Source organism: Leptonychotes weddellii, chromosome 13 (genome assembly GCF_054177405.1).
Source record: "Leptonychotes weddellii isolate Sample4059 chromosome 13, ASM5417740v2, whole genome shotgun sequence".
Lineage (NCBI taxonomy): Eukaryota > Metazoa > Chordata > Mammalia > Carnivora > Phocidae > Leptonychotes > Leptonychotes weddellii.
Window position 1 is genome coordinate 25358308 of NC_138381.1, and position 12566 is coordinate 25370873.

At 43.3% G+C, this 12566-nt stretch overlaps 1 protein-coding gene across 1 annotated transcript in view; it reads left to right on the plus strand.

Moving 5' to 3' along the window:
• Window positions 1-12566, plus strand: part of EPG5 (ectopic P-granules 5 autophagy tethering factor) — a 104419-nt gene that overhangs the window by 78268 nt on the left and 13585 nt on the right. The window contains exons 36-39 of the mRNA XM_081802531.1: window positions 4421-4596; window positions 7006-7191; window positions 7698-7907; window positions 8635-8779. Of these exons, the coding sequence (XP_081658657.1) occupies window positions 4421-4596; window positions 7006-7191; window positions 7698-7907; window positions 8635-8779 (717 nt within the window). The remainder of the gene's footprint in view (window positions 1-4420; window positions 4597-7005; window positions 7192-7697; window positions 7908-8634; window positions 8780-12566) is intronic.

Below are 12566 nucleotides of genomic sequence, written 5' to 3' on the forward strand. Positions count from 1 at the left end.
TGTAAGGTAGCTCTGAGCTGCATCAGCCTTGGAATATAGGCAGCCATTCTCTTCAAATATTCTCTGTCACTCATGTTGAACCTCATTCTATCTTCTGTGACTCCAACTTCTTTTTCATGTTTTCTTTCTGTGCTTCATTTTGGGTGAATTTTTGAGGACTCTCTTCCAGTTTACTTAGTCTCTCCAGCTGTGTCTCATCTGCTTTAAAAAAAAAAAAAGCCTTTGGATTTATTTCAATTTCTAGAAGTCATGTTTGTTTTTTTTCAAACCTATCCTCCTTTTTGATAGCGTATCATTTCTTTTGTTTAAAATTCTAATTTTTGTTTGTTTGAAATGTTTAAACATAGTTTCCTTTATGATCTGTTTGCAATAACTGAAGTTACTATTGGGGATGGCTTATGCTACAACTAGTTAGATGTTCCTTCAGATTCTTACACTTAGAGGCTTGTTTCCTTGTGGATTTTTAAATTTTGTATTGTGAGCCCGCATTTAGAGAGATTCTCTCTGTGGGAATTCCATAAAGACAAGGGCTTGAGGGTGTGTCCTCCAGAGGAGATCTGCATTTGTTGCCAGTGGGAGTTGTGTAATTACTTGGCTTGTGGTTTCTCACTGTTGTGCTGTAAACAGTCAGACCCCAGGCTCACTTGCCGGCGGGCCTCAGTGTTCACAGTCAACTTGTTCCTCTCCTTGGCTCTGAGTCAAGGTGAAGGCAGAGATCTTACCCTGATCTGCTCTTTCAGTGAGGGCCCAGTCCTTAGGAGACTCCTCATGCTGTTAGAACCCCTCAGAAGCCGACCGTCCACGGGCAGCCGAGGCTTCAATGTCTGTTCAATACCCAGGTTTCCTGGTCTCTCTTTGCTTCTGGTCCCTGCTTCTGGCCCTGTTTACTTCCATTGAGCGAACGTAGTTCTGCATTTTCAGAGATGTTTTGTTTTATCTAGTGTATCTACATGTTTTATATTGGGAGGTTTATAAAGACATTCGTTCCACACACCCCCCCAAGATTCTTGCAATCGCCTCCTGTTTTTCCTATCTCCAGTTTCTGTTCCTGCCTACTGACTAGATTGATTTTCGTGAAGTAGTATTTATATCCTATCATATTCATATTTCCAAACTTTAAAGTGTTGTGTTTCTGCCCAGCATTCCGATATGGCTGGCCCAGTGTACTTCAACATTATGTGATGGTTTCTTCATGGAAACCTTCCACTCCAGCCATACCGCTTGACGCACTGTTCTGCGAATGTCCTTGGCGCTCCCCTCGCTGCCCTTGCTCATGCTGATTCCACTACCAGATGAAGCCTCGGGTACTTTATATTCTTTCGCACATGTGTTTATGTGCATGTGTTTCTTGCCTGCCTCTGAATCTTCTAGCGCACCTCTGCAGTTTGAGTCCTTGGGCAGTAGACACCGTGATGGAGCCCAAATGCCAGAGATCTGTTTGGGGCAGTGGCCTCGGACCCCCGCGCAGGTGGGACAGCTGTGAGAGGCGAGTGGGAGGGAAGAGCAGTGCGCCTGCCTGCGGTGCAGCTCCGACCAAGGGGCGGCCAGTCCAGCGGCCGGCGCCAGGCAGACATTCTGCCCTACCGCTCCCACGTTGGGCAGAAGTGGCCACTCTGTGCTCAATTGTTGGCTCCCCTCGGGCACTGCAGTGGGTCCTGAAGGAGCGCGGCCTGCTGGGCACCTTCTGTTTCTGACTGGTCTGCTTCTGCGGCAGCCACATTCTCTGTGGCTCGTAGTCGCTGACTTAACAATGTGGCCTTCGGTCCTGAAAGACAGATGTGTGTGTGTATGCAGAACAGATTTAGGTTTGCAGCCAAATTGAGCAGAAAGTACACGGAGTGCCCATATGACCCCCCCCCCACCTCCCACACGCAACCTCCCCTCCTATCAACAACCCCCCACCGCCAGAGTGGTATGCTGCTTACAGCTGATGGGCCTACACTGACACCTCATTGTCACCCAAAGCTCATAGTTTACGTTACCATCCACTCTTGGCGTTGTACATTCTGTGGACTTTGACGGCTATGTAATGACACGTATCCACCATTATGGTATCCTGCAGAGTAGTTTCGTGGCCCCAAGGATCCTCTGTGTTCTGCCTACTCTCCCCCCTCCCACCTAATTCTAGGTGACCACTGATTTTTTTTTCTTGTCTCCATAGTTTTAGTTTTTTTAGAATGCCAAATAGTTGGAATCATATATTATGTAGCTTTTCATATGGGGTTCTTTCACTTAGTGATATGCATTTAAGTTCCTCCGAGTCTTTACATGGCTTGATAGTTCATTCCTTTTAGCACTGAACAGTATTCCATTGTCTAGATATATATATTTTTTTTAAGAGAGAGAGAAAGCGCACAGGGGGTTGGCGGGGTCAGAAAGGAGAGACAGAATCCCAAGCAGGCTCCACACCCAGCATGGAACCCGACTTGGGGCTCGATCTCATGATCCTGAGGTCATGACCTGAGCCAAAATCAAGAGTTGGAAGCCCAACTGACTGAGCCACCCAGGTACCCCATCATCTGGTACTTTTGATTGACCTTTTACATACATGCCAGATCTCTTTAAAAAACAATTTTTGACCGAACTGTAAGATGTAAACTCTAGGTCCAGAAACATTATTCTTTTTATCCCCTACAAGACTTACGCAGTGCCATAATCTCAGTGTCTATTTGATAAGTATTGGTTTAATGAGTAACATATGAAATACTAACAGTAATCACTTTTTTTAGAAAGACAAACTTCTAGCTGCTTATCATCATCAAAAATATTTGAGCATCAAATTATAATCACAAAGGCACTATATATATATATATAAACTTTTTTTTTTTTTAAGCAGGCTCCATGCGCAGCATAGAACCCAACATGGGGCTTGAGCTCACCATCCTGAGATCAAACACGAGCTGAGATCGAGTTGGATGTTTAACCGACTGAGCCACCCAGGTGCCCCTGTATGTTTAGTTTCTTAGTATAGGGGACAAGCACTCTCTCAGGCTCTTGCCTGTGTATATAAAATAAGAAAGTGGCTTGGGAACAGGAGGGTCCATGGCTAACATCAGGAATTGGTAGCTGAGTTCAAGGAGAGGAAACAGAACTATGCAAAGTAGGAAAAAGCATTTTATTATAGCCTTTTAGTGAGATCTTCTGATCCAGCTCCCTCCTTTTATTCATGAGAAAATGAAGACCCAAAAAGCAAAATGAATTTATCTGAGCTCACAGAACTTAATGTGTGTCTGGGCTGGAACTAGAAATTCAGTCTTGTCCTCAGAGATTACCTTTTAGACATCCAACTATATATCCATCCTTATTTAAACAAAACTATCTTTTATTCATATTTAAATAAATGCTAGCCTTACCTTGTCTTAAAAGGTTAAAAACATGTTGATGTTTCATACTGTAGAATAAAGTAAGGACTGTGAATCAAGGGCACAGGTATGTTGGAAATGATAAATCGATTGCTACCATGGGTTGATGCTCATTGGCCATTTTTCAAAAGCCACCACTAAGAACCACCATCAGGTTTCTCGTGTTGTTGTGGGCGGCTGGCTCTCTCTTCTTTGACTACATTCATTCCTTTGCGTAGAACCAGAACATCTGAAAAGTTTTGTTTTAGACTAAATGCCCCTTATACTGGCATTCACTCTTGCGGGCACTGAGGTAATTGATACTTGTGACTTTAATACTGAGTGATCCATGTCGCAGAGGAGTGTCGTTTTAGAATAACTTAGCCAAGTGACAGTTAATCATCTAGTCGTACTGCACCAAGGGTTACGTTTTAGTCATGTGCAACATTTCCTTTTGAGCGATATTGGATTCCTCCAAGGCGCCAAATGAATGAGTGCTCCATGCTGGTGACTGATTATATGCTGAGGGCAGCAGACTGGAGGGATGCCTAGAAGTGGGTGGGGTTGTGCAAGTGTATTTGAGTTAAAAAGCCATTTAGCTAGAAGTTTTAAAGAAAAATTGATCGCCCCTGCTATCTCCCACCTACCAGCTTCTCATTCTGGTTCCCCAAGTAAGTAATTATAGTACCGGTCTTTGCTATTAATTTGCCATCAGTTTTTTGTTTTTTTTTTCCTGGCACATGAAAATCTTTGAAATTTGGTAATTATTGAGAAACTTAGGTTTTAGACTTTTAGTTCAAATTTTTGTTTTGTGTTTGTTTTTTGTTTTTAAAGATTTTATTTATTTATTTGACAGAAAGAGACACAGTGAGGGAACACAAGCAGGGGGAGTGGGAGAGGGAGAAGCAGACTCCCCGCGGAGCAGGGAGCCCGATGCGGGGCTCGATCCCAGGACCCCGGGATCATGACCTGAGCCGAAGGCAGACACTTAACGACTGAGCCACCCAGGCGCCCCGTGTTTGTTTGTTTTTAAAGATAACCTAGAAGGTCTTCAGCTGTGTTTTCTGCTTGAATTTTAGATAAGCTGTTGCCAAGTGATGAAGGAGCCCTTCGGTTACACCTGATGCATTATTGTGAAGCGTGTACAGCCCCCAGAATGCCAGAGTTCATTCTGTACGCCTTCCATAGTGCCTACCGGAGACTTCCATGGAGGGACCTGCACCCTGACCAGATGCTCATGGAGGCCTTCTTCAAAGTGAGCCCTCGCGCTCCGTGTCACAGCCTGGCTCCTAGGGAGCAGCCTGCTCACTGCGGTTCTCAGGCCCGGCTCCAGTGGGTGCTAGAGTGGACTGTGCTCGCATTCTGTGTTGCCCAAATGGTGCTTGTGGGAAGCAGCGTTCCGTGGAATTCATTTTACTGCGGGAGTAGGCAACTGGAAGACATTTGTAGGACCATTTTTAAACCCAGGGAAAGATGTTGACTGTAGCATGGCTGTCAACCCTGGACTTTCGTAATATTGTTGTAGGAGTACATGGTTTAATGACTTTGTCATGCTCAGTCTTGGTGTCTCTGGGTTTGCATCTTTTTCTAGGACAGTATCATCAGGCTTCCATGTTGTTAAATGTTCTATTAAAGCAAAATGTAATTGGTACTCAAGCCATTAGTTTCTTTAAGCAGTTACATAAGGGAATAATGCTGTAGGAGACAGAAGTGCATCGTAACAACCAGTGACGCATCATAATCATATAAAGACCCGAAACGACTTGGAAAAATTGCTAATACGTATGTGAGTCTTAGCAGTAGAAGCAATAGTTACAAAAAACAGCCCCAGTAGGTCACTTACATAGCACCCGGCATTTTTGTTGTTGTTGTTCTTAGGTTTCCATTTTTAAAGATTATTTATTTATTTATTTATTTGACAGAGAGAGAGAGAGAGACAGCGAGAGAGGGAACACAAGCAGGGGGAGTGGGAGAGGGAGAAGCAGGCTTCCCGCCGGGCAGGGAGCCTGATGTGGGACTTGATCCCAGGACCCTGGGATCATGACCTGAGCCGAAGGCAGATGCCTAACGACTGAGCCACCCAGGCACCCCTTAGGTTTCCATTTTTAAAAGCCCCTTATCGTCTTGTCTTAGCTTTTTATAGTCGTTTCAGTTTATTTATTCAGAGTCACCAGTTCTTTTGTGTTTACTCCTCACTTGACGTCACGTTGATGACTGAGACACCGTAAGTGCTTTAATTCCTGCAGGTCCACGGTGGTCTCTGACGGTCCGGAAAACGTACTGTGGTCTGTTAGTGCTGACCGTGGAGAGCACCCAGGGCTGTGCTTGTCAGCCGCTCCTCTGCAGCTGAGCTCCAGGGAAGGCTGAGGACGGCTGTCTCCAAAATAAAAGTTTAGGAATGATTTTATAGCCGGTTTAGTATATGAGATAGGTCCCGAGTAGATATTTATCACTACTATGAACATGGAAGAGAATGTTTGCTTAAAGAGCTGTAGGGTGGCTTGAAGCGGGCGGCCTCAGCTGTGTGACAGATGAAATGTGAGCACAGCCCCGAAGGGTCGCTGTAGACTCGGTGCCTCTAGGTATTTTAGTCTAATGAGAGATAATGCTGACCTGGCTGGAAGCAGGAAGCCTTTCAGTCCTGTGTGTCTTTCTGGAGTAAGAAGGGATGTGTTTTGAGGGGTTTGGAGTGAGGATAGAGAACAGGTGAAAAAAGAGGATGAGGAATAAAAGGGAAAAGAAGCAGCAGTTAATATGATATAATGATGGTAGTCACAGGAGGGCATGAATCATCACCAGATTCCATTGACTGATTTTATAAATGGCTTTTTAATCTTCATTTTAAATAGAAAAATTTATAGCTAGCCATGTTTTATTTTAAACAGACTGCTGAAATGGGCTAATAAGAGTTAACTCTGACATTGATTATATACTGTAAAATACATTTACCACCCCCCCACCAATCCCTAGTATATTTTAAATATCTTTTAAATAGGATTTAATTAAATATTATGCAGTCATCAAAAATCACAAAGTCTAATGATGTGGAGACATTTTTATAACATAACATTATACCAAAAAGGCAGTATAAAAATTATATACAATAATAGAGCGGGTCTCAAAGTATGGTCCTAGAACCAGCAGTGTTGGCACCACCTGGGAGCTTGTTAGAAATCCAAATTCCTGCTCTCACCCTAGATGTAGGAAATATAAAATTGTGGGGGTAGGGTCCCACAATCTGTGTTTTAGTGAGTTCTCCAGGTGGTTCTGCTGCACAATCAGCTTTAGGAACTACTGACTAATAGATCTCAACCTTTGTTCTATCTTAGCACATCTGAGGATTGTGACAGAGCATTGGTGACTGTGGCAGGGATTTACCACCCTGGTTAGAGCTAGGGAAGGTCATTCCTCTCCTGTTAAGAACTAGTGGAATAAATAATGAACTCTAAAGAAGCTGAAAAATGTATGCGTTCACTGAGGATGGAAGAAAAAATATTACAAATGTTAAGTCTAAATCTTTGCGGGGAAGGATTCGGACATGGTTTTTATAATTTGGGGGAAAGTTATTTTTAAAATTCAATTTAGTAAGCATTGATTTATACACATTTTTAAGAACACAGACAGTTTAAAGGAAAACATTAATTTTGATTCATTTCCCTTTAAGGTGGAACGAGGAAGCCCTAAGAGCTGCTTCTTATTTTTGGGGTCTGTCCTGTGCGAAGTCAACTGGGTCAGTGTGCTCTCTGATGCCTGGAGCCCCAGTCCCCACCCAGAGACCCGGAGCATGATTGTCTGCCTCCTTTTCATGATGATTTTATTGGCAAAGGAAGATCAGCTGGTAGACCAAGCAGTAAGTTTGGAGAGCCTGTGATGAAGACTTGGCAAGGCTTCCTAGAGCCCCACTCCCTACGAGGTTGTAGCTTTTCACTTGTTTCCCTAACACCTCTGTCAGTGTGAATATCTGCTTGGCATATGGGATGTGCCTTCAGACTAGGCGCCCGATTTTCTGGGATCGTTCATAATCTAATTCTGGGTTATGAAGGGAAGCACACTGAGTTAGAGAATGCAAGTCAATTTTATTTTACATCTCGTTAATTGCTAGTTCTGCCACCAGATCTGAGAGTTCCTTTGAAAATTGGGTTCTGAATACTTACAGATTTTAAAGTTAATGTGTTTTTGCCAAGACCTTGGTTATTACTTTCACTAGTACTTCTAGCTTCAGTAGATACTTACTTGACATCTTAACTGTTCAGTGCTTATCATAGGCCATCTTAGTGATCACTCCATAGACCAGAGATACATATTTCTGGGAAACTGAGAACTCCGAAACTAAAGGAGTATGTGTTTTATTTTTAGGATTCACCTCTCCTGAACCTCCTCGGACAAACAAGCTCACTCTCATGGCATCTCGTGGATACCGTGTCCTACCAGAGCGTGCTCAGTTATTTCAGCAGCCATTACCAGCCAGCCATCATCCTGGCAAAGGAATCTTCTGCAGAATTAATCATGAAGCTCCTAAGAGTGTCTGCGGGCCTTTCCATTCCTACTGACAGCCAGAAACATCTTGTAAGTTGAGTGGGTGCTTTAAAAGGCAGAATGTTCTTCAGGATTGTGGTAGTGGAGGTGCTGCTGAGGACGGTCTCAAACCCTGTGATGGCTCAGGTGAAAGAGTTAGAGGATGTGTACCATTGTGTACTCCTATTTTGGCCTCTCAGATCTTTTAGTTTTAATTACCTCTTTTGCTAAACCTTCACTTACTAGCAGTATTACACGCTAACAAGAGGGCGAAAGGATTGAGGGCGGCAGCCTTTGGTTTAGAGATCTGGATGTCACTGGCAGCAGAATGGCAGCGAAATTATGAGCATGAATTTGAGGTCTGACAAACTCCGGTCCCCAGCTCATGGCCATTCTGACGTTCGTTTTCTCATCTGAGTTGGAAATAGTACTTTGCCTCAAAGTGTTGTTGTGAGAATTAAATTAGGTAGTGAATATAAAAGTTTTTGGAAAAGTTTCTGGCAAGTAATCAATGTGTAGTTAACATTGCTATTGGTGTAGTGAAAAAGGAAGGATGTTCTGGAATTTGGGAGAACGTGGGTTGTGGTGTAAGTGTTACCACAGATTTGCATATCCCTAGACACAGGGCCCTTAGACACACACCTGTCTTCATGTGGCCTCCTGCTCTGTCCTCGCCTCTCCCTCCCGAAGCATTCAGAGCAGTGACATGCCCCCAGGGAATACTCAGTTTACACTGCTTGCATGGATTCAAGTGAATGCTCCTTTTATTATTTGTCAGGATGCAGTTCCAAAGTGCCGAGCCTTCACTCATCAGATGGTTCAGTTCCTCAGCTCCCTGGAGCAAAATGGAAAAATCACCTTAGCAGTCCTAGAAAAGGAGATGTCTAAGCTCTTGGATGATATCATCGTCTTTAACCCACCTGGTGAGTGGCCCATGGGCCGTCGTGTCTCCATTCAGTGGGTGAATCCCTGTTCTTGTGAGATCAGGGGCCTGGGCAGGACACTTTCAGTCTTGTTCCCAGAGAAGTGGTGCTCGGAGAGAGGATGGGCTCCCAGGGACACTGTCATGTCAGCACCAGGGGAGGGACAAATGCTAAGAACTTGAGGAGGAGTTGACACTGTCAGATGCTGGTGTGAGATTAACGGGACTGAGGGCTAAGCTAGACAGCTGGATTTAATAAGTAGGAGGGAACCAGAGACGGCCAGTGAGCAGCATCCCGAGATGCTTTCGCTCTTCACTGGGAGAGCCCTTCAGAATCACCTGTAGACGTGTAAAGAAACTGTGTGTGGAGAGCTTGTGCTCCTGGCAGTTTGGTGGACTGGGTATCCTGACTGCTTCTGCTGAAAACAACTAAGAATGCTGGACAAAATGTTTTTAGGAAACCGACAATGAAACTTATCATGAGGTGGTGGGAAATCTTAGAAGTCAGAAGCTAAGTGAAAGGAGGAGCCCATAAACGTAGATGGAGTGCTGAAGCTGGCTTCCCCCTTGAAGGCTTTTTTTTTTTTTTAGATTTTATTTATTTGCGAGAGAGAATGAGAGACAGAGAGCACGAGAGGGAGGAGGGTCAGAGGGAGAAGCAGACTCCCCGCTGAGCAGGGAGCCCGATGTGGGACTCGATCCCGGGACTCCAGGATCATGACCTGAGCCGAAGGCAGTCGCTTAACCGACTGAGCCACCCAGGCGCCCCCCCTTGAAGGCTTTTACGGGACCATCTTAGACTGGGGTGGGGTAGGGGAGCACTAAAGCCCGGGGCTGCTGGAGATGGGGGCCTGAAAGGAGCTCGTATGCATCACCCACAGGATGGCATCTTCAGTGTAAGGATGAGCCAGAGATAAACCTGCCCCTGGGAGAGGAGAGCAAAGACAATAATCCGTTTGACCTGGGTGTTGGGTCAGATGTCTATGTGGTGGGGAAAGAGAGCTGTCTCTTTTGAAAATTAGTAGGCATAAGCTGACCCTCATGTGTGTCTGAGGCACAAATTCCTACTACCTAGACTGTCCAGAGAAAAATCCCTCAGCCTGGGAACTGAGTACAAGTTGTTCTGCGTTGGCAGTGCCATTAGATGCCCAGGGGAAAGCACCCACAGAGCCACGTTGGAGAAACCCATCTTCAGCTCTGGCCTCAGAGTTCCAAGGAATATGAACTCATAGTAAAAAAAGAAAAAGTCATAAAACACACAAGGAAACAAGGCACCACAAGCAAGTCAGCAGAGAACGACTTAAGATACTGAAATAATTAGTACAGTAAACAAAAAAGTATTTTTATCTATTTAATAAAATAAGAGAAATTTGAAAATGTCGGTAGGAGCAAGAAATTATAGAAATATACAGCTTTGAGGGAGAATCCGATATTCTAGAAATGTAAAATATAGCACTTGTAATAAAAACTTAATGGGTAAGTTTAACAGCAGGTTCAACTCATTTAAAGAGAAAATTAGTAAACTGGAGAATACATATGAACACAGTGTCCAGAATGTAGAACAGACAGAGAAAGAACATGGAAGCGAGGTTAGAGGGCCTGGGGGACAGGCCGGGAAGATGGAACATACATGCAGTCATCCAGTCAGAATTCCCGGAGAGGATAGACAGACCTGGGGGGAGGCAGGAATAGCCGAGAGACAGCAGGGCTGAGAATTTTCCAGGGCTGATGAGCACAACACTCCTTAGATTCAGTGAACCCAGCAGATCCTAAGCAGGACCGAGAAATGCACATCTCTACACACTGTCACACTGTGGTGATGCTGGACGAGCACCAGGGACAAAGGAAAGAACTTTCACACCCAGGAAGGAGGGCGGACGGACACCTACAAAGGAACATTTACACTGCTGACTTCTCAGTAGCAACAAAGGAAGCTAAGACAGTGGAACAGCTTCAGTGTGCTGTGTGGAAGTGACTTGTAACCTGGAGCTGTAAACTAAGAGAAACCATCTTGCAAGGATGAGGGTGATATAAAGATACTTTCATTGAAAACTGAGATTGTTTGTCCCCATGACATCACTTGAAGGAAATCCTAAAGCATGTTCTTTAGGTAGAAGTAGAGTGATCACAAGTAAAAAGGCTTGGATTATAAGCAGGAAAAGTAAGCAGAGAAAGTAGTAAAATGTTAGGCACATATGGAAAACTATGTAACCATGCATTTATGGGTTTAAAAAGCAAAAGCAAAAATTAAACTATATGGCCACAAGTACATATAAGTTAGGAAGGAGGTTGACTTAAAAGCATCTAAAGTTTTAGTATGGTTTGAGAGGGTCAATAAATTGATTAAATTTACATCTTGGTAAAATGTGAATGTTGAAATTGCTAAGAAATTCACTAAAAGAATAGAAATAGAGTGTATAATTTCCAAGTTAGTGGAGGGAGATAAAAAGGAATGGCCAAAGTGCATTCAGTCCAAAGAAGGCAAGAAAAGAAGCTTGGAGAAGGTGAGAAAAATAACCAAAATAAGATGGTAAAATTTAAATACATCAGTAAATGTAAATGGACAGATATTCAGCTTAAAAGACAAAAGTTTGTCAGACTGAATTAATAATGAACATCCAGCCTTAAGCTGTTTCTAAAAAGTACATATAGAGCATAGGATATAGAAAGCTTTCTATAAGGCAATCATATCAGGCAATTATTAAAACAGAAAGCTGGCATAGTAGATTAATATTGGGCAGATAGGACTGTGAAGCAGAAAGCATTACAGAGCCAGGTGATCTCTAGGGTGTTTCCCTGCTTTGAAGTTGCATGACAAAAAATAAATAAATAAAAGCATTAGTAGAGATAGAGTCATTGGAAATTGATAAAAGGTTTAATCCACCAGGAGCATATATTAATGATAAATGTATTTGTACCTAATAATACAGCAGCAACTGCAAATACCTGAAGTGAAAACTGACAAAATTAGGAAAAGTCAGATTCACTCACAGTAAGAGATTTTGCCACACATCTCACAGTAATTGATGAAGTCGAAGGAGAATCAGTAAGGCTTTAGGAAGTCTGAAGAGCCCCACTGGGTATAGTGAGCACGTGGACAAGATGTGCCCTGTATATGCGGGATGAGTCCCCTACACAGTGGCTAAGGAACCTCACCCTTGTTCAGCTTAAAGCCAGTCTCCACCAGTCCCAAAGGACTGGTGTGCAACAGACCACAGTGCAGTCAACTTAGGAATCAGTAATAAAATATAACTATACCCTGGAAATTAAGAAGCAAACTTTTAACTACCTGATGATGACCAAAGAAGCAGTCATAATAGAAATTTAGAAGATTTGGAACTGGATAAAAAAACAATGCATCCAAACTTGTGGGGTGCAGCTAAAGTGGGACTTAGTTTCTTGGCCTTCAGTGCGTATATTAAAATTTTAAAAAGATGAAGGCTAATAAGATAAGAATCCAGCTTAAGAGGTTATAAGAAGAATAGCAAAATACGATCAAAGACTGTGGAAAGAAAGAGATAATAATCCGGAGAAGATAAGTAGGAAGAGAGAGAGTGTGAAGAACAATGAAAGTGGCAGATAAACGTGTAGGTGAATCTACATGAAACATGACTGTCTAAAACAATAATAATAGAAATGCTTCCTGGGGATAAGGCACCAGCAGGGAGAGCTGGTAGGGGTTAGAATGTTACAGAGCCCTGGCACTGCCTTGGAGCCAGTTAACATCAGACTTTTGAAAAGTCAAGAGTGCACGTGTAATTGGTAAGGCAACCACTGTAAGAATGTTG